Source organism: Monodon monoceros, unplaced genomic scaffold, assembly GCF_005190385.1.
Source record: "Monodon monoceros isolate NGI ecotype Baffin Bay Population unplaced genomic scaffold, NGI_Narwhal_1 Super_Scaffold_18, whole genome shotgun sequence".
In the NCBI taxonomy this organism is placed as follows: Eukaryota; Metazoa; Chordata; class Mammalia; order Artiodactyla; family Monodontidae; genus Monodon; species Monodon monoceros.
Window position 1 is genome coordinate 148333853 of NW_021703774.1, and position 23043 is coordinate 148356895.

A 23043-nucleotide genomic window follows, 5' to 3' on the forward strand; every position below is an offset into this window, starting at 1 on the left:
GATTTTGTTTCTTTTTTTAACTTTATGCAAACATCCCATAGAGCAGTAATTCTCCAACTTTGGTATACGTAATAATCACCTATAAGGGAAGGAGGAGCCTTTACAAATGCAAATCCTTGGTCCCCACACCTGTAGACTGATTAAGAAGACGTGGGTGAGGCCCAGGAATCTGCATTTTAACAAGTGCCCCCCCCCCGCAAGATAATTATGTACACTGAAGTTTTTGTGCACTAAATACTAAGGTATTATTTACACTGTAGTACTCACCTTGAGTAATTCTGATATAGGTGATCTGCAAACCACACTGTGAGAAAAAAGGATACTCACGTAAGAAATGGGAAAGTGGAAAGTTTCACCTACCTCAAGAAAAGATTTTAGACAATGCATAGGACATCATCACCCAGGAAAAGCAGCATTGTGGACCTACTTCCATGATTACTTACATTCTTGGCAGAATCTTGTACCACTGGACAAGTCATGGTATGAACCCAACTCTTCGTGAGGTTTTTTTCAGTCTCATTATGGGTCCAGGATGTTCCATAGATATAATTCTTTTCAACATTTTTTTATTGCTTCTTCATAAACAGAACCTTAAGGTGATTGCTTGTATATCTTGTAACATTAAAACACTTGACAGATAATATTTTCACTTAAGTTTCACTTAGGCTATTGGTATGGTTTATTTCTTATGTGTAACGTCATTATGAGTTTTAAAGTTCTAGGTGAACTTTCTTACCCCCACGATTGTCATATTTGTAATAGGTGTCTCTGCTGCATGTCTGTAACTTACAGTTTTGACCGTCCTTATTATCACATCGATAGAGGATTTCTCTTCCACGTAGATTCTACTAAAGGTGAATATTTCCTTTCTGACTGAAGTCCATATCACACTTGTTCATATCAATTTTTCTCTTGTGTGGATTCTCAGATGAATGTGAAGTGTTGAAGCCTGAGAGGAGCCTTACCACACTCATCACATTTATAGGGTCTCTCTCCCCGTGCGCTCTCTTACGAATGCCAAGTTTCACACTCAGAAAAATTCTTACCACATGTACAACACTGATATATTCCTCTCCCGAATGGGAATGGGATGTATAATGGAGAGGAGTGGAGCACCTGGTGAAGCCCTTACTGTGCTCTTCATGTGGATCTGGTTTCTCTCCCATGTGGACTCTGATGACCTCTAAGATCAGCAGCTCTGTAATAACTCTCACCACCATTACCTCCTTTATAGGGTTTCTCTCCTGCATAGATGCTTCCATGATTGCAAATGTTTTTGTACTGGCTGATACCCTCAACCCACTTAGCACATTTGCAAGGCCCTTCTACTGTGTGAACTCCAAGATTGTTAGAAGTTTTTATTTTAGCTCATCTAAAAAGGGTGTGTGCTGGACTTCCCTGGTGGCACAGTGGTTGAGAACCCGCCTGCCAATGCAGGCGACACGGGTTTGAGCCCTGGTCTGGGAAGATCCCACATGCTGCGGAGCAACTAACCCCGTGCGCCACAACTATTGAGCCCACGCACCACAACTACTGAAGCCCCTGCGCCTAGAGCCTGTGCTCCACAAGAGAGGCCACCACAATGAGAAGCCCGCGCACCACAACGTAGAGTAGCCCCCGTTTACTGCAACTAGAGAGAAGCCCATGTGCAGCAATGAAGACCCAATGCAGCCAAAAATAAATAAACAAATATGAATCTCATGCAAATAAATAAATAAAAAGGGTGTGTGGTAGGAAGCTTCTGATATGGCTCCCATGATATTCATGCCTCCAGGTAATCACAGCCTTGGATAATTCCTTCCTCTTGAGTTCAGGCTGGACTTAACAACTTGCTTCTAACAAATAGAATAAGAAAAACTAACAATATTAATCTCCCTTTCATTTTCTTAAACTGAAATGATATGGTAATGGTGATGGGGATGCTACTTCTGTGATCAGGTTACAAATGATTGTGACTCTGTCTTGCTGGTCATCTCTTTCTGGCTCTTCTTGCATGTTTGCCTGATGGAGAGAGCTACCTGGCAAGGGACTAAGGGCAGTTTGCAGCCAACAGCCAGTAAGGAACTGAGGCACAAAATCCAACAGCCTCAAGTAACTGAGTCCTGCTAATAACCATGCTTGGAAGTGGATCCTTCCCCTGTTGAACCTTCACTTGGGACTGCTGCCCCAGCCAACACCTTGACTGAAGCCTTGTGAGAGACTGAAACAGACGACCCAGTGTAGCTCTGCCTGGACCCCTGACCCAGAGAAACTGAGATAATAAATCTATGCTGTCTTAAGCCACTAAGTTTTGGGGTAATTTGTTACAGAGCAATAGATAAATAATACAGCGTGTAGTGATATCTCATTGTGGGTTTTATTTATTTATTTATTTTTGGCTGTGTCAGGTCTTAGTTGCAGCACACGGGATCTTTCGTTGCAGTGTGTGGGCTTCTCTCTAGTTGTGCCGCTTGGGCTCCAGAGCTTGCAGGCTCAGTAGTTGTGGCGCATGGGCTTAGTTGCCCTGCCGTATGTGGGATCTTAGTTCCCCAACCAGGGATTGAACCAGCGTCCCCTGCACTGGAAGGCGGATTCTTAACCACTGGACCACCAGGGAAGTCCCTCTCAGTTTGGCTTTAATTTGCATTTCCTTAATGACTAATAATGTCGAGCATCTCTTCAGGTGCTTATTTACCATCTGTGTACCTTCTCTGGTGGACTATCCATTCATATCTTTTTTTAAATCGGGTTGTTTGCTTTCTTATTGTTGAATTTTGAGAGATTTTTAAAAGATATATTCTGGCATACTCCTTTGTCATACAAGTGTTTTCTCCTAGTCTGTGGTTTGTCTTTTTATTCCCTTAACAGTGTCCTTCACAGAGCAAAAGTTTTAAATTCCAATGAAATCAATTTTTTTCTTTCATGGATTGTGCTTTTGCTATCTTATCTAAGAACTCTGCTTAACTAGAAGTCATGAACATTTTCTCTTATGTTTTCTTCTAAGAGTTTTATAATCTTATGTTTTACATTTAGATCTCTGATCCATTTTTTTGAAAAACAGCTTTATTAAGGTATAATTCACATACCATACAATTCACCCATTTAATGTGTAAATTAAATGTTTTTTAGTATATTCAGAGTTGTGCAACCATCACCACACCTAATTTTAGGACATTTTTATCCACACACCCCCCCCCAAAAAAAACCCCACACCCATTAGCAATAAATCCCCTTTTCCACTTTCTACCTTTAGCCCTGAGCAACCATTAATTTACATTCCGTCTCTTCAATCTTGCTTATTTTAAGCATTTTATATAACTTGAATCATACAATATGTAATATTTTGTGACTCCTTTCACTCAGCATATTTTCAAGGTCCATCCATGTTGTAACATGCATCAGTACTTCTTTCTTATTATAGCTGAATAATAGTCCACTATATGAATATACTATATTTTATTTACCCATTCACCAGTTGATGGACATTTAACTGTTTCAGCTTTTTAGTTATTATGAACACTGTTGCTATGAACATTTGTGCACACATTTTTGTGTGGACAAATGTTTTCATTTCTCTTGGGTGTACCCAGGAGTAGAACTGCTGGGTCTTTTCGCAACTCTATGTTTAACATTTTGGGGAACTGCTGAATTGTTTTCGAAAGTGGTTGCACCATTTTACAATTCCATCAGTAATATATGACAGTTCCAACCATCCCTGCTTGTTACTGTCTTTTTGATTAGTGACATGCTAGTGAATGCGAAGTGGTATCTCACTGTGGTCTAGCTATGATCCATTTTGAGTTAATTATTAACAGTGTAAATTGTAAATCAAGGTTCATATTTCTGCATATAGACGTCCAGTTCTAGCACCATTCATTGAAGACTTTCCTTTCTCTACTGAATTGCTATTGCACCTTGGTCAAAAATCAGTTCATGATATTTGTGAGTCTATTTCTGGGATTTCTATTCTGTCTCATTATTCTATGTTATCCTTTTGCCCAGGTTACACTGCCTTGACTGCTGTAGATTTATAGTATGTCTTAAAATCAGGTATGAGTCCTCCAGACTTTGTTCTTCTTTTTCAAAATTGTCTTGGCTAGTCTAGTTCCTTTACCTTTCTATATAAATTTTTGTTTGGGATTGCATTAAATCTATAGGTCAATTTGGGCAGAACTGCCATCTTAACTATATTGAGTCTTCTAACCCATATGCATATGTCTCTTCACTTTAGTTCTTTTTTCACCTCTTTCCTTAGCACATAAAACCTCACATAATTTGTTATATTTATACTTAAGCATTTCTTTCTCCTTTGGAACTAATACAAATGGTACTGTTTTTTAAATTTGTGTTTCTAGTTGTTCATTGCTAATATATAGAAATACAACGGATTTTTGTATATTGATCTTGTATCCTGCAACCTTGCTAAACTTTTTAGTTCTAAGAGCTTTTTAATAGATTCTTTGGGATATTTTACATAGACAATCATATCATCTGTGAATAGTTTTATTTCTTCCTTTTCAACTAGAATGCCTTTAGTTTTCTCCAGACTTATTGCATTTGCTAAGACTTCCACAGCAATATTCAATAGGAGTAATGACAGTAGACATTCTTGCATTAATTTCCAGTCTTAGGAGGAGAACATTCCATCTTTCACCATTAAGTATGATGTTAGCTGTAGTTTTATTGCAGATGACCTTTACCAGACTGAAGAATTTCCCTTCTATTCCTAGTTTGCTGAATTTTAATTATGAATGAATGTTAATATTTTTAAACTGCTTTTTCTGGACCTATTTATATGATAATGTAGTTTTTCTTAAATCTGTTAATGTGGAGAATTACATTGATTTTCAAGTGTTGAATCAGTCTTGTATTCCTGGAATGAACACCATTTGGTTATCTTTTTTATATATTGCTGAATTTCACTTGCTAATATTTTGTTGAGGAATTTTTGCTTCTATATACGGAGGGCAGGGATATTGGTTTGTAGTTTTCTTGGATCTTTGTCTTGTTTCGATATGAGTTACTGCTGGCTTTATTAAAATGAGCTAGGAAGTATTACCTCTTTATCTTCTGGAAGAGATTGTGAAAAATTGTTGTTGTTTCTTCCTTAAATGTTTAGTAGAATTCACCAGTGAAATCATCTGGACCTAGAATTTTCTTTTTTGGAAGCCATGAATTAGATTTCTTTAATAGGTATAGGACTATCCACTTTATTTCTCCTTGAATGAGTTTTGGTAATTTGTGTCTTTCAAGAAATTGGTCCATTTCATTTAAGTTGCTGCATATATGTGCACAGAGTTGTTCATGGTATTTCCTTATTATACTTTTAATATTTGTAGGGAGACTAGTGATGTCCCCTCTTTCATTCTTTATGTCAGGACTTTGTGTCTTCCCTCTTTTTATCTTGGTCAGTCTGGCTAGATATTTATCAACTTTACTGATTTTTTTTTTTAAGAATCAGCTTTTGGTTTCATTGATTTTCTCTATTTTTGATTTTATTAATTTCTGCTCTTATCTTTATTATCCCATTCTGCTTGCTTTGAGCTTATTTTGCTCTTCTTTCTCTAGGTTATTTAGTGAATTACCCACTTTGGAGACTCCAGAACCATAGTAACAAATCCTGATTAAAATAGGCCAAAAAAAAAAAAAAAAAAAAAGGAAATCAGACAAATCTATAGATGCAAAAATTACATAGAAAACATTTTATTAAGATAATTAATCATAAAATAATTAATAGAGAAACCAATATTATGATATCAATAAATGCCAAAACGACACTGGATCTCATTCAGCATTATTTTAAACATAGGTAGAATGTTCAAATCAAAACTACATTAAGGGGCTTCCCTGGTTGTGCAGTGGTTAAGAATCCACCTGTCAATGCAGGGAACATGGGTTCAAGCCCTGGTCTGAGAAGATCCCACATGCCGCGGAACAACTAAGCACATGTCCACAACTACTGAGCCCGCGTGCCCCAGCTACTGAAGCCTGCACACCTAGAGCCCGGCTCTGCAACAAGAGAAGCCACCACAATAAGAAGCCTGTGCACCGCAATGAAGAGTAGCCTCCACTCGTTGCAACTAGAGAAAGCCCACATGCAGCAACGAAGACCCAATGCAGCCAAAAATAAATAAATAAATAAATTTTTTTAAAAACTACATTAATACAAAAAGAAAAAAAGTACAGAAAATCCTCACCCTCACTCCTGTCCCCCTAATTATTTTATTAGCCCCTTGTTTATCCTTCCAGTGTGACATTATGCAAATATAAGCAAATATGGATATATATTCTCATTCTCCTCCTTACATAAAATTCATTATATATTTCTATAAAATATATATTTATATACCATACACACATTGTTATTCACCTTGCATTTTTCACTTAATAATATATCTTGGAGGTATTTCCATTTCAACAAGGAAATTTTCCTTATTTTTTATTACAGCTGCATACCATTCCACTGTGTGGATATAGTTTATTAAACCAGTTCTCTGTTGGTGGACATTTGTGTTGTTTTCTATTTTTTACTATTGGAAACGATGCCAGATATTTGCAAAGCACATGTACAAGTGTATCTGTGGGATAGAGTCTCAGAAATAGAATATCTGGATCAAAAGGCAAATGTATCTACAGTGTCGGTAGATATTGTTAAATTCTTCTCCATAGGAGTTGTTCTATTTTGCAAGCTCCACGGCAATGTATGAAAATGCCTACTTCTGTATGCCTCATTAACAAGTTTTTTTTTTTTAATTTTCAATTTTTTGCTAATCCCATAGGTGAGAAATGGTATCTCAGCATGGTTTTGATATGCATTTCTCATATTATGAGAAAAGTCTGTCATCCTTCCATACATTTAAGGGTCACTTGTATTATGTCTGAACAGTCTCTTCACATTTTTTTGTGTGCTTTTTCTTCTTAATTAATTTATTTTTGGCTGCATTGGGTCTTTGTTGCTGCGTGCGGGCTTTCTCTAGTTGTGGCGAATGGGGACTACTCTTCGTTGCGGTGTGCGGGCTTCTCATTGTGGTGGCTTCTCTTGTGGCGGAGCACAGGCTCTAGGTACATGGGCTTCAGTAGTTGTGGCCTGCAGGCTCTAGAGCGCAGGATCAGTAGTTGTGGCGCACGGGCTTAGTTGCTCCGCGGCATGTGGGATCTTCCTGGACCAGGGCTCAAACCCGTGTCCCCTGCATTGGCAGGCGGATTCTTAACCACTGCACCACCAGGGAAGTCCCTGTGCTTTTTCTTCTTGATTTCTAAGAGCTCTTGATAAATAGGCAGATGAATCTCTTTGTCTGTGATATGGATTGGAAATATTTTCACCATTTGTAATCTTTTATACAGTTTGTATTCTTCCTCAGGGAACTGGTGAGGAAAAGCCTTCCTTTCCTAAAGCCCTCCCTCAGTGTCTCTTTCCCACTCAGTACTCACTCATTCATTCATTCATTCATGGGGATTCAACAGAATGGATGAAGGCAGAGCCTGGGGGGAAAAAAGAACCATTTCATGATCTTATATACCCCACTGAGTTGACACTCCATGATTAAACCAGTTACACTTACTTTTGTTTCATAATGTTTTCATATTTTACAATAGGCATGTATCATTTTGTTATTAGAAGAGTTAATGCTGTTGTCAACAGGGATTGGGAAGTATTAGACTGCTTGCAAAATCCTGAAAAACATAAAATAGAAAATAAAAATCATCCATTGACACTATTAATATATTAGTATACTTCTTTCCGGTTTTTTCCTCTATGTATGTGTCTTTATATCTGCTATATTATGCAAATTTTCCTAAGTCATTAAAAATGATTCAAAAACATCACTTTTTTTGTTGGAGAATACTGCATCATAGAGATATACTATGATACAGTATGACATCCTCTGGATTGTGAAGTAATCCTTTCCTTCTTTTAAAAAATGTAGGGCTTCCCTGGTGGTGCAGTGGTTGAGAGTCCGCCTGCCAATGCAGGGGACACGGGTTCATACCCCGGTCCGGGAAGATCCCACATGCCGCAGAGCGGCTGGGCCCGTGAGCCATGGCCGCTGAGCCTGTGCGTCCGGAGCCTGTGCTCCACAACAGGAGAGGCCACAACAGTGAGAGGCCTGCGTACCGCAAAAAAAAAAACCAAAAAAAAAAAACAACAAAAAAAACCATGATGAAGTTAAAACCATGTATTGATACAAAAATAACATGTAACATGAGAGGAGTAGAGTTAGTGTTCTGTTCTATCTTGTTAAGGAGGGGCTTAATTTAACAGTTATGCAAGTTAACATAAAACAAAAGGAGATAAAATGTAAATACTAATCTTGTAGAGGTAAATAAAGGGAGAAGAAAGAAAACATAATCCAATGGAAAGAACAAAATGAGAGAAAATGAAACAAAACTCCCAAAATCCTAATCCAACAGATTTTTTTCAAAAATTTTAGCAAGCTGATCCTACAATTTATATGAAAAAATAAAGGGTTTTAAATAGCTAAGACAATTACTATAAAGCTATATTACTCAAAAATGTGTTACTGGCACAGGGATATACAAATAATCTATTGAAAAGAATACCTGTCTGATAGCTTAGAACATAATAGAAGTTAAAATCCATGACTTTGCTCTAAAACATTAGCATAAAAAAATATCAGGGCTTCCCCGGTGGCGCAGTGGTTGAGAGTCCGCCTGCCGATGCAGGGGATGGGGGTTCGTGCCCCAGTCTGGGAGGATTCCACATGCCGCAGAGCGGCTGGGCCCGTGAGCCATGGCCGCTGCTGAGCCTGCATGTCCGGAGCCTGTGCTCCGCAACGGCAGAGGCCACAACAATGAGAGGCCCGTGTGCCGCAAAAAAAAAAAAAAAAAAATCAAAACTGTAATGTTTGGTGAATCAAGCAAATTGCAAAAAGATAATATAAAAGATGATGATATCTATGTAAAAATTTAAGATACCATGGACATACAGGTAATAAAAAAAACAAAAACATACAGAGGAACAACACATAGTAACTAAAGCATAATGGTTACCTCTGAGCAGAGTTGAGAGAATAGAGCATGAGGCTTTAGTTGTATCTGTTGCTTTTTTTTTTTCCATACCAAAAAAAAAAAAAAACAAACCTGAAGCTCTTATGGCAAAAAATTTAACATCTACTTAATCTCAGTTGAGAAAATAGCTGTTACATTTTCTGAACTTTTCTGTATATCTGAAATATTTTGTACTTAAAATATTTTTTAAATCTAAAAACAGAGAGAACGAAAATAAAAGGGAAGAGACAGAGAGGAAAAAGAAAGAGGAAGAAGGAAAAGACACTAATATAAAACCTCCGTGTTGTGAGAATTTTATTAATATAACCTTCATTCAGTGGTATTTGGGTGCCATCACAGTCCTCAGGGATACCATCCCCTTTCCCAACTTAGGCCAGTGGTCCCTGGACAGCTCAACTGGCAGTCCTCCTAAAGAGCCCCAAAGCCTTTCTAACCCCCAAATGGCTGTTTAGTGGGGATGCAGAAAAATACACTGCTCTTAGGTGAAGGACTCAGTGGAAATGTTGACCAACTTTCTCTGTTCCCTACCCAGATTTAGAGATGACACTGGGTCACTGACCTTTTCATAACCTCCACTGGTCCAGGTCTTCCCTTTTCATTGCCAGACCCCCAGGCTGTTCTCTAGTTAATTTATGCCTCCTGAAGGGGGTCAAGCTTATTATTGCCTGCATATATGATTCTTCCTTCTATTGGAGGGATAATGGTCCCGCCTGACTTGGGCCACGTGGGGAAATGATGGGGCATAGAGTTGCCTTCCAAGGGCCCTCACAGCAGCTCTTCCACCTCTGGCCCCAACTGGCCCTGATGCCACTGGGGTCCATCTCTACCCACTACAGACCACACTCTGGTTAGCATAGATCTCCAAGGAGAGCCCTGTACTGGAGGTTGAGACACTTGCTGGAGACTTAGGAGAAGCCTTGGGGCTTCCCACCCCTATGACCCCTCCCAACTACCTCCCAGGCACTGTTCTTTTCCTTTTTCTTCTAAGCATTCCCTACCATTTCAGAGTTGCTTTCCTCTCCTCGAACTCCCCTCTGTAAACCCTGACCCAGCCCCCTTTTTTTTTAGCTATCTCTTCTATAGACATTTACCCTGAACATGCCTCACCTGGGAATTTCTACAATCCATGGTGCAAAGCTCCCAGCAGCCTGATGACATGATGGGCAGGGAGACACTCAATCAGGGCCAGGAGGCTTCCAGCCTAGAAGGGCACTTTGCCAGGTAAGGGGCATCTCTCCCAAAAGGAAGACCTTGTTAATCCTTGGCCCTGGATAACTCATTGGTTATGTCTAACATAAACCTCTTTGAGAAGAAATATAAAACAAAAGAAGAGCTACTGCTACCAGATTCTGGTGGAGTCCACCTTATGCGGAGGTGGTCAGTCCAGAGCCTGACACATAACTTCATTAGGGTATACACAGGATTTTTTTTTCCCGAATAGATACACATTTTAATGTATGAGTTTTGACTAAAGTATTTTCACAGCTGATACAGTTTTGGGGGTGTGGATTCTTATGCTGAAGACATGTATTTTTAAATTTACTACACCGATTTAATAATTTGATCATTTATCTCTAAGTCCATTAGTATATTCATCAGGTTCACAGGACTTCTCTCCTGCAGGGACTAACTCAGGATAAAACCCATGATCTGACTGCGAACACACTTTCTAAAAAGGCTTCAACATGTTGACCTTGAAGTCCTTACTCCACTATCACACAAACAGGGGTTCTCTCCCACATGCATTCTCATTCAACAAATATTTACTAGGTGGCTACTCCTGCCAGGCACTGTGCCAGGAGCTGGGGACACAATGGCGAGCAAAGCACACACAGCTGCCCTCTCTTGGAGCTGCCAGAATCGTGGTAGAAACAGGCTCTCTGGGGAAGGGGGAGATATGCACACACCTACACCTGCATGGTTTTCTCCCATGTGGAGTCAGATGGATGTGAAGGCCTGACTCGCTTCTCACGCACACAGGGTCTCTACCACGCATGGGCTCTGATGTGCATGAAGGTTTGTGCTGTAACGGAAGCCCCAACCACAGACACTGAAATCAATGGTTTCTCCCCTGCGTAGACGCTCTGCAGAGAAGCTCTGTGTTCTTAAGAAACCCTTTACCACACTTGCACATTTGTAACATTGCTCTCCTGTGGGGACTTATGGAACTCAAGGTTAGTGCTCTTTCCAAAGCCCTTACTACACTTAGCACATATAAATGGGTTTTCTCCTGTATTAATTCTTAGATAAACTCGATCTAAGCTCTAACTGAAGAAACCCTTATCACACACCCATCACATCTGCAGTTTCATTCTCTGGAGAACGTGAAGATTCACTGTGATCGAAATCCTTCCCACACTCCTCACACCTACAGGTTTCTCTCCTGTGTGGACTTTCTGATGAGCACGGAAGCTTGTACTTTAAGGGTTTCACATTGAAATGGTTTCTCTTGTGAGGACCCTCTGATGCTCTTGGAGGTCTAGGTTCTGTCTGAAGCTCTCACAACACTCCTCACATTTGTACGGTTTTGCTCCAGTGTGGACTCTCCAGTGGATGCGAGGGTTGGGGCTCTGATGGAAGCCCTTGCCACACTCCTCGCACTTAAAAGCTTTCTCTCCTGTGTGGACCCTCTGATGCACGTGAAGATTCCTGTTATAACTGAAGGCTTTGCCACATGTATCGCACACGAAAGGTTTCTTTCTCGTGTGGACTCTCTGGTGGATGCGAAGGTCTGTGCTCTGACTGAAGCTCTTGCCACACTCGGCACAGTTATAAAGTTTCTTTCCTGTGTGGGAAAGGGGATGCTTTAAGAATGAGAAAATGTTTACAATGATGAAAAAATATGACCGTCAAGTTAGAAGACCTCAATGGAGGTTGTAAGCAATAGAATATCAGACTGGAGAATGTAAGAAACTATGTTAGTGGATTAAAAGATCAACTTGAAGATGGGACTTCCTGGTGGCGCAGTGGTTAAGAATCCGCCTGCCAATGCAGGGGACACGGGTTTGAGCCCTGGTCTGGGAAGATCCCACATGCTGCAGAGCAACTAAGCCGGTACACCACAACTACTGATCCTGCGCTCTAGAGCCCGCAAGCCACAACTACTGAGCCCACGCTGCACAACTACTAAGCCCGCATGCTGCAACTACTGAAACCCGCAAATCTAGAGTCCATGCTCTGCAACAAGAGAAGCCACTGCAATGAGAAGCCTACACTGCAAGAAAGAGTAGCCCTTGCTCGCCACAACTAGAGAATGTCTGTGCGCAGCAACGAAGATCCAACGCAGCCAAAACTAAATAAAATTTTAATAAATAAATAAATAAAAGTTCTTTAAAAAGAAAAAGATCAACTTGAAGAGTTCTACTAGGACTCAGAGGAAAGGATTTTAAAAATGGAATTATGATCTTGAAGCTCCTATATATTATATGTATAAGAGATTCAGAAGGAGAGAAGAAAGAATATGAAATAATAATAATAATAAATAATGAGAATGTACTTAGTCTGAAAGAGAACTTGATTCTCTTAGATTGAAACTATTTTCCCAGGACCAATTAGGAGTGCTAAAAAAAAAAAAAGACAAACTAACATATACACCTACCAGGATGAAATTTATGAACTTCAAGGATCAAGAAAACATAAGCATACAAAACATTAAAAAAGCAAAACAGGGCTTCCCTGGTGGCGCAGTGGTTGAGAGTCCGCCTGCTGCTGCAGGGGACATGGGTTCGTGCCCCGGTCTGGGAGGATCCCACATGCCACGGAGCGGCTGGGCCCGTGAGCCATGGCCGCTGAGCCTGCGCGTCCGGAGCCTGTGCTCTGCAACGGGAGAGGCCACAACAGTGAGAGGCCCGCGTACCACAAAAAAAAAAAAAAAAAAAGCAAAACAAGTTACTCCCTTGAAAAGAGACTAAGACTGACCAAAGACAATAGTACAATATTTTCAGAGTCTTGAGGGAAAAAAGACTATCAGCAAGCAAGCTAAACCTAAACCAATGATTCCAAGGACAAAAGGAAGGAAAAAAAAGGGGGGACAAAGATGTCCAAAATTTGTCAAAATAAAAACTCATGGGGCTTCCCTGGTGGCGCAGTGGTTGGGAGTCTGCCTGCCGATGCAGGGGACACGGGTTCGAACCCTGGTCTGGGAGGATCCCACATGCCACGGAGCAACTGGGCCCGTGAGCCACAACTACTGAGCCTGCGTGTCTGGAGCCTGTGCCCCGCAACAAGAGAAACCGCGACAGTGAAAGGCCCGCGCACCGCGATGAAGAGTTGCCCCCGCTTGCCGCACCTAGAGAAAGCCCTCGCTCAGAAACGAAGACCCAACACAGCCAAAAATAAAAATAAATAAATAAAAATTAAAAAAAAAAAAAACTCGTGAAAAGGGAAGACATGGAATATAAAAAGTAGAAATGAATAAATTAAAGCTTTTCCTCTTTTTCCCTCAACAAAATCTCATGAAATATCAAGGGAAAACTCCCCATGAGCTGAAGGCTTCAGAGATAAATGGGCTCAATGACAGGCAAATATAATTACGGGGTGGGGGGGTGGCGGGGAGGACTGCCTAGCTAGGCACATCCTGGTAAAATTCCTAAATTCCAAAGAAGGGAGGGACAAGAAAAAGAGGTTAAACAAACAAAAATAAGATAAAATAAGACAGAGAAAATTACTAAACGAATGAATCAGATCAGAATCAGCAGTATCCGAGGCTTAAAAACAAAGATACAATGGCTAGAACATTCTCAGGGAAAATGATTTTGAATCTAAAGGTCTCTACTCAGTGAAACTACTATGCAAGGGACTTCCCTGGTGGTGTAGTGGTTAAGAATTCGCCTGCCAAGGCAGGGGACACAGCCTCAAGCCCTGGTCCGGGAAGATCCCAAATGCCGCGGAGCAACTAAGCCCGTGCGCCACAACTACTGAGCCTGCGCTCTAGAGCCCGTGAGCCACAAATACTGAGCCCGCATGCCACAACTACTGAAGCCCGCGTGCCTAGAGCCTGTGCTCTGCAACAAGAGAAGCCACGACAATGAGAAGGCCGTGCACTGCAACAAAGAGTAGCCCCCGCTCACTACAGAAAGCCCACATGTAGCAACAAAGACCCAACTCAGCCAAAAATAAATAAATTTAAAAAAATTAATTTCAGTATATCAATACATCATACAATGGAATATGATATAGCCAGTTAAAAGACTGAGATAGGTCTAAATATTTTGACATGTAAAGATATCTAACATATGTTACTAACTAAAAGGAAAGTTGCAGAACTAATTTTTATAACATAAACAGATAAATACACAAATAGAAACAAAACAAATATGTATCTGTGAGCTTATATATTTTCTGTCTGCTTATACGTAATATAAATAGAAAATAGTCTGAAAGATACTTTTTACTTTATATGCAGTATATTTTGTTTTAATACCTTTCTAGTTAAATAAGTAATTACAGGGAGGGGGGCATGGGGAGTGACTGCTTAATGGGTATGGGGTTTTCTTTTAGGGTGATGAAAATGTTCTGGAACTTGATAGAGGAGTTAGTTACACAACATTGTGATGTACTAAATGCCACTGAATTGTACACTTTCAAATGGTTAATTTTATGTGAACTTCACCTCAAAAAAAAAAAAAGAAATATAAATGGCGGAGGGGGAACTCAAGTTTTTACTTAGTAGCAATATTTTTCTTTCTTCAATAGTGATTTGGACACTCTGATATTTGAATCTCAAGCCCTCACCTAGTTAAACACTTTAAGAGCTCACAGCTTTAAACAACCAAGGGAACAAAAATTCTCCAAAGAGCAGTTGTCCTCACCCACTAAGACCAGGTTGCCACAGATCTCCAGCATCACCTCTTTGTACAGGGCCCTCTGTGCGGGGTCCAGCTGCCCCCACTCCTCCTCGGTGAAGTCCACGGCCACATCCTTGAACGTAACATGTTCCTAAGACACCAATGAACAGTAATTCCTCTTCAGTGAGCAAACATCTACACCAGCTTCCGTGGTACAAAGGGTACAAACTTGGCAACACTGAGAAAGGTAGACAGTATAAAGGGGACTTCAGAATTTTGTCCTAAGCTGTAAGAATAATTTAAAGAACAATAAAAAATTTTTAAAGATATGTATATCTTTTCCAGAGGCTCACCAACCCTAATAATATGAGGAGCTCTTAAAAATCAATTAAAAAAAATAAAATGCTCCCGGTAAAAATGGACAAATGGTAAATAATCTGAGTAATTTCAAGAAGAAAAGAAAATTACCAATAAACACATGAAAAGACATGCTGCCTCACAAATTATCAAAGAAATGGATATTCAGATAACGAGGCATTATTTTCCCCTATCCTTGGGGCAAAGATTAAGACATAATACCCACTACCAGTGACAGTATGAGAACTCACATACCCCCATATACTGTTGGAAGGAGTATAAATTGGTATAAACTTTTTTGGAGAACAATTTGGCAGTATTTATCAAACATATCTTTTGATCCAGCATTTCCAATTCTAGAAATTCATCCTCATAAGATAACTAATGACTTCCCTGCTGATAAACCCAATGGAAAGTTTTCAATCCTTTTTATGCTTGACTCCTTGGCATTATTTGGCCCTGTTGACCACATGGTGTTCCTCAATACTCCTCCGAGAGTCTGGATATCATAGTATCCTAACTCTCCTAACACTCTGGTCAATCTTTCTCAATCTCCTTCTCTCCTGGTCAATGTGCGGGTTTCCTGGGTTGGATCCTAGGCCTTCTTCTCACTCTCCCTATGTGATCTCATATATTCTGATAGCTTGAAACGCCAACTGAATGCTGACAACTCTCAAATGTACTTTGGCAGCCAAGACCTCAAGCTATACCTAGAGTTCCAGACCCAAATATCTCCCTGGTGAACATCCAGTGTGAAGCATAGTGCCTGATCTACAGTAGGTAATCAATCAGTTTCTACCAAGTGAAAGAAATATCTATTTGGATGTCTCAAAGACATCTAAATCAACATGCTCAGTTCTGACTTTATCTTCCTTTCCAAAACTGCTTCTCTCCCAGTGCTCTCTAACTCAGGAAACCCCACCTCCAACCACCCAGATGTTTAGGTCAGAAAAAAAGAGGTCATCCTTGACTTCCTCTCTCCCATCCCTCACATGATCCGTCACTAAATCTTTTAAAATCTCTCTTTTACCTCCACTGCCCCCACTTTATTCTGAGCCACCATGACCTCACCTCTGCCTCCTAATTGGTCTATACCATCCTGCCTTCCTGCAACATAATCTCTACTCTGGCTCCTCTTTTTGTGCCCATTCCTTAAATATTAATATTTGTGTTCCTCAAGATTCTTCTCTGGTTATCTTCGTTTTCTTCTCTTCTCATATATCAGCTGGATGATCTCAACCAAGCCCATGACTTTAATGACCATATACATGGTGACAACTCATAAATTTGTATCTTTCACCTGGATCTGTCTCAGACCTTGATATCTATCTACCTTCTAGACTTCTTTAATTGGATGCCCGACAGGTGCTTCAAACTGTCTTCTAACTCCCCTCTGCACACACAAACACACACAGAAACACAGAGGCTCCATCTCCTCTGTTCCTTATCTCAGTGAAGACTATCACCTTTCACCCAGTTGCCCAAAACTTGTATTTCAGCCTTAACTACTCCCATTCCCTCACTCTCCACCAACATATACAGACCCACAGTGTTAAATATGTTTTAGATACATACTTGGAAATGTCCATATTCTTTATATACTTATTTATCTACAAAGCCAAGTTCTATTCCATTTCATTTCAAAGTTATATTTCAACATAAAGTTCATGTGACACTGGCTAATTAGCCAGGCTAACTGATACCTTTATTATTAAACAAATCCAAGGATTCTTTGATCTATCATTCTTTTTGGAAGCCCAGCACCTTTAAACATTTAATTAGGAAGATATCATTTCTATTTTCAAGCAAGCTTGTAGATTCTTAGACTATCTTAAAGATTAACCACCAAGTGTAAATATAGCTGCATCCACACCTGAACAGAGTGGCTAGGTATTAAAATGCCCTTGATAAGAATTGGCAGTTTTGGGAATAGACAGGAAGGTATCCTATGAACTGAAAATGATTTTATGAGATTACTTAAAAGCTAGTGCTTTCCTTTCCAATCACTGCACTGTAAAGAAGTCTAATATGGGTACAGCCACTGTGGAAAACAGTGGTTCCTCAAAAAACTAAAAATAAAACTACCATATGATCCAGCAATCCCACTCCTGGGTATATATCCAAAGAAAAGGAAAACACTAATTTGAAAAGATACATGCTCCCCAATGTTTATAGCAGCACTATTTACAATAGCCAAGATATGGAAGCAACCCAAGTGTCCATCAACAGATGAATGGCTAAAGAAGATGTCACACACACACACACACACACACACACACACACACACACAATGGAATACTACTTGGCCATAAAAAAGAATGAAATTTTGCCATTTGCAACAACATGGATGGACCTAGAGGGTATTATGCTTAGTGAAATAGTCAAACAGAGAAAGACAAGTACTGTATGTTATCACTTATATGTGGAATCTGAGAAAAAAAACCACAAACAAAAGCAAATGAATGAATATAACAAAACAGAAACAGACTCACAGATATAGAGAATCAACTAGTAGTTACCAGCAGGGAAAGGGAAGGGGGTAGGAGCAAAATAGGGGTAGGGGAGTAAGAGGCGCAAACTACTATGAATAAAATAAATAAGCTACAAGGATATATTGTACAGCACAGGAATATACCCGATATTTTATAACTTTAAATGGAATGTAATCTATAAAAATTTTGAATCACTATGTTGTACACCTAAAACTAATACAATATTGTAATTCAACTATACCTCAACTTAAAAAAAAGTCTAATATGAATGAGGATGTGATAGATCTTTTAGTGTGGTTATTTGTATTTATTATGGTTCTAAGAAGAAAGATTAAGTTGTATTGTGGGAAAACTCTAAGAATGAAATTCAATGTCTTTTATAAAGCTTTGAAATAGTTTACTAGTGATCTGTCAGTCTTGAAATTCAAACATCAACATCATTAATGCTTAGTCTACAATAACTGTAACTTATTTTCTAAGACTATATATTATGTGACTCAAAGGCACACTTAAGACTTATGTTCTGGATATCTATCCACTGTCTTAATTCTGTTTCTCAATCATCACAAACTTATTTCCTATAGAGAGCATTCACTGCAATGCAGTCAAGTAACAGAAAATTTCTAAGTCTAGAAATATAGCAACTTCAGAAACAAAGTTGATGAAAATAAATTCCAAGTAATTAGGCATGTTCACACTGTAGTACTAATTTTCAATTCTTAATTATGAGAAGCTTTTAGGAACTGGCTGTAAAGGTGAAATATTCAAGTTGGTCTTGAATAAAGAGACACTGCTAATGTTTTGTTTATTTGACCCTAAGAATTTAGCCTGATAACAGCTGGCATTAGAAAATCTATTAACATACATAATCATAACAAGTAAAAAAGGAAAATCCACATGACCATCTCACAGGATGGCAAAATAGCATTTAATGAAATAAATCAAATTCTAATTTAAAAACACTTTTTTTTTTTGGCTGCACCATGCAGCATGCGGGATCTCAGTTCCCCAGCCAGGGATTGAACCCGCGCCCCCTGCATTGGAAGCATGGGCTCTTAATCACTGGACCACCACGGAAGTCCCTAAAAACACTTTTAAAGGACATTGGTCTAGGTAGTGAAATAAACAGACAAAACATAAACCCAGATGAGAATAACAGATTATCAATATGCAATGATAATATTTTGACTTGGTCTTAAATATTGGGAGATTGAAAATATTTGTAAAGGAGTCTGTTTTACAAATTTAACCAGATATGAATAATGAATGATCACATCAATTAAATTTTGTCATTTTCTAAAATTTATTCTTAAATATAGTAGAAATGTGTCATTATAAATGCCTAAAACCACAGTTTTTAATGCCCAACCCTAGGTTTTATTTCAGCTATTGAAGAAGCAACATCAAGTGTATTTAAGGCTGTATCACTACAGATTGTGCTGAAAAATCACTTGCAGTGTTGCAACGTCTCACATCTATAATGATCCTACACACAGTGAGTAAGTAGTACAGGCACACATAAATTAGCTGCTGATATAAATGAAACCTCTAAGCCTATGATCTATTTGATCTCATGTAAAGAAATACATTTTTTGGTTCTTCTTCATATTCCTTGTTTGTAAAATGTCTGAATATGGCTGTACTATTTATTCACTTGGCTGAGGATTTTTTCTAAACAGTGCATATTCTTTTTATATAATATAAAAAATGCAGTGGCAACTTTGAGTCTCTAATCTAGCCCACTAGTTTGACGAAGTGCTGGCTTGTATGTCTAGGCTAGACACAAATTATAACTTTTTCCTAGGGTATGTACTGACATAATTAACATTCATCTATGGAAAGAAAACTTGATAAAACAACACACATTTCAAATAACCCCCTCCCTCCCACTCTCGCAATGAGAATCACATTTCATTTGCTATTTTTTTCTGATAACAAAAGTGCTATTATGGAAGATAAGAGAAAACTACAAAAAAATATATAAAATATATAATCATATTGCCCCCAAATAACTACTATTTACATTTTGGCATATATATGTAAGTTTTAAAACTTGGGGATATTCTTTACAACTTTTAAAAACATTTTTCAATTAAAATATCATGAACATTTTCCCCTATTAGTAAATATTCTTCTATACCTTGTTAATGGCTATATAGTGGCTCTTCTCATGGTTATATCATAATTTAACAATCTCCCAGGACTTCCCTGGTGGCCCAGTGGTAAAGAATCTGCCTTCCAATGCAGGGGATGCGGGTTCGAGATCCCTAGTCAAAGAAGCAACTAAGCCCACATGTCACAACTACTGAGCTCGTGGGCCTCAACTAGAGAGCCACAACTAAAGAGAAAACCCGCATGCCACAACTAGAGAGGAGCCCGCACGTCACAGCAAAGAGCCCACGCATTGCAACGAAAGATCCCGTGTGCCGCAACTAAGATCCAACACAGCCAAATAAATATTAAAAACAAAACAACAGGGGCTTCCCTGGTGGCGCAGTAGTTGAGAGTCCGCCTGCCGATGCAGGGGACACGGGTTCGTGCCCCGGTCCGGGAAGATCCCACATGCCGTGGAGCGGCTGGGCCTGTGAGCCATGGCCGCTGAGCCTGCGCGTCCGGAGCCTGTGCTCCGCAACGGGAGAGGCCACAACAGTGAGAGGCCTGCGTACCGCAAAAAAAAAAAAAAAAAAAAAAAAAAAAGTTGGTACCTACCCACTTACCTTTAGAGAATATACATTCTACTCAAGCACACATGAAACACTGTAAAAATTGATCATAAACTAGGCCATAAGGCAATTATAAACAACAAAAAACAGTAAAGACTTGAAAGAGGTATGGAAGTTCATATACAGGTATCCTTGCTATCTGCCACTTGGTTTTCATGAAAGACCTACATTAAGACCTACATTAGCACCTGTTTTCGCTAACAGAAAGAAATCTGAAAAGCATTTTCAGTTTCATGAAGAAAAACAAAAATCAAAAAAACCATTCAGCACTTGTTTTGCAAAGAGTCATTACAGAGGCAGCACATACCCAGGGCTGCTAGAGTGGCACTGCCAAACTTCTTCCCCAGGAACTTCACTAAGCATCAAGCTTCCATAACTTTGAACTGTGTCTGTGAGCATCTGTGCTTTATCTCGATTTATTTTGTGCATCCATTAGCAAGATGTGTCCTAAAGTAATTGCTTCTTTCCACCATACGGCTTTGGAAAGGTTTCATAGGAACACCCTACTTTCAGATAGCGGAGGAAACCTGTAGTACTCAAATTTTCTCTAGCTCACCTCCTTCAGTCTTCCTCAATCACCCCAGTGCACACTGATTTTTTCCCCTCCTCTAGCACTGTTATCACTGAGTGCAGTCTTCAAAGTGACACTTAAGAGTGGCTTCTTTTCATATTACTCATTGTATATGTGAGTAATAATCACTATTTTATACATGTACATATTAATCTCCCCCAAAGAAACCACACACTTTGAAGTAAGAATTGTATCTAAGTCAGTTTGTTTTGCTCTTACAAATAAATGAGCACAGAGCAGCCATGACGAAGTAGATAAATGAATGAGCAACATGTTAGGGAGAGAAGAGACCTAACCTAAAGAAGGGCACCAGGCAAGAAAGTGCGTTCCTTTCAGAGTCCTTCATTTCATAGATTAGGCCCAGCCCTCAAGGTGTGCACAATTCAGGCTCAGTCCCTGGATGAGAAGACTTGTCCACTGACAACATGTACAGCATAGGCAATGGGCCTAAAGACAAATCTGGCTCCACCATTTCATAGCTTGGTGAACTTGACAGGTCTCTAAACCTCACAGAGCCAGCTGCTACATCTGCAAAATGGAAATAATGTCCACTTCTCACAACTGTTGTGAGTATCAAAAGAAAAAGTCAATGTTGAGTATATCCAGCACATCCATAAATGTGTTTCCTTCTCCTTTTCTTCAAGAGTATGTATACCGGGACCAAGAAAGGAAATATGCATCTCACCTGGGAACTGGTCATCTCTTGTTCCTCAGCAAGGTAAAGGAGTTAAGGAGGCAAAGCTGGAAAAGAAAGGAGCCATGAGACAAGCCTGCCTTGCAGCCCCCAGAGTGGCCAGCCTCACCCGAACCATTCCCTCAACCAGCCTGCCCTACGTTGCCTTCTCCTCTCCACACTACAGACTGTTCACCACCTCAGGTAAGAGATGGGGAACAGTCTATTCTAAGTCCACGGTCTCTCCCTGTTCTCTGAAGGTGTCACCTGACCCAAGCCTTGCTGAGGAACGTCCACAGCCCCAGCAGCTCCAGAACCACTTCCTCCTCCAGACCCTGGTCTTGGCTAGTAGTTTTGGCAGGAAGCCTCAGGTCACAGGTGTATCCTCTCAAGATGGGGTCCAGCTGCCTGAGGAGTTGCAGTCTTCTTTCCTACCAGCATGGCTTGTTCCTGTGGGCTCAAGAACAGCAAGAGTGCCACAGTCGGAAATCCAGCCGGGCTCAAAGTTACACTAAGCGTCTCCCAGGATACATACGGAGGAACTCCGGCTAGGGACCTCTGGACACCGGGACTGCAAAGCCGGCGGCCAAACACTTGAAGGAGAAACCCGAGACATCAGAGGGCGGAAGCGCCCGCACACACTGCTCTGGGGGAGATACGCGGATGACCCGCCCCGCCGATATGCTGCGACCGCAGCCCCGACCTGGGGGCGCCCACAGCCGGGAGCAACGGGGCACAGGGGGCTAAGCCAAGGCTGGAGTCTGAAGGAGGAGGGGATCCTGGAGCCACGGGGCGGGGGGGAGGGGGGGGTTCCACGAACGCTCCTGTCTGCGGTGAGCAGAGCCGGTGACTGTGCCTGCTTTAGAGAACCTGGTAGGATCTGACCCTCCACAGCCAAATCGCGGGTGACACACTCTTTCGGGGACCATCGCTCCCGGGGCCCCAGACTTGGGGCTTCAAGTCCCTCAATCCCACCCCTACTCTGGCCCTCTGATATCCATCTTCCCTTTAAACCTGAGTGCCCCTCTGAACCCCAGTCTTGCCGGAAGTAGCTCCTGCCGCTGCCAAGAGCCGCCAGACTCACCTGGCTCAAGCCGGGTCCCGGGTCTCTGGTCTCCCGGCCCGGGACCAAACCCGCTGGGGCTGTACTGCGCCTGCGCGGAGAGAGCCCGGCGTCTCCCACAAGACCCCGCGGCGCGTCGCCTCGGTCGCTCCCGCCGCTGTCTCCATCGCATGTGCCCGTGGCTGTGGCGTGTGGAGGGTTCTCCTTCAGCCTTGCTAAGGGCTAGAAACGCCACTTTTTAGTTTCAGTTCCTGGGATCCTACAGTGACAGTGCCATGTAGAAGCTTGCGACCTACTAGGGAGGTTTGAGTGGGGAGGGGAGGGTGTGCAGGCTGGGTGAGACTGCGCGCTGGGACTTCTCCCCCTCAC

The 23043-nt window shown here is 40.7% G+C and overlaps 1 protein-coding gene across 5 annotated transcripts; it reads right to left on the reverse strand.

Moving 5' to 3' along the window:
• Window positions 1–267: 267 nt before the first annotated feature.
• LOC114899706 (zinc finger protein 135-like) lies at window positions 268–22751 on the reverse strand. 5 transcript variants are annotated; one of them, XR_003794637.1, is made up of 6 exons: window positions 22696–22751; window positions 21624–22061; window positions 14820–14946; window positions 11382–11794; window positions 7542–7653; window positions 268–304 (listed from the first exon to the last, which is right to left on the reverse strand). XR_003794637.1 is itself a non-coding variant. In XM_029230690.1 (5 exons), the coding sequence occupies exons 3-5, from the start codon at window positions 21636–21638 to the stop codon at window positions 11439–11441; spliced, it is 498 nt and encodes a 165-aa protein (XP_029086523.1). In that variant the 5' UTR covers window positions 21639–21679; window positions 21879–22061; window positions 22696–22751; the 3' UTR covers window positions 6076–11438. The 5 variants fall into 5 exon arrangements, 3 of the variants coding, with proteins under 3 accessions (XP_029086523.1, XP_029086526.1, XP_029086524.1); XR_003794636.1 differs by lacking the exon at window positions 268–304 and adding an exon at window positions 5117–5599 and having other exon boundaries at window positions 7411–11794; XM_029230690.1 differs by lacking the exon at window positions 268–304 and having other exon boundaries at window positions 6076–11794; window positions 21624–21679; window positions 21879–22061.
• Window positions 22752–23043: the final 292 nt, after the last annotated feature.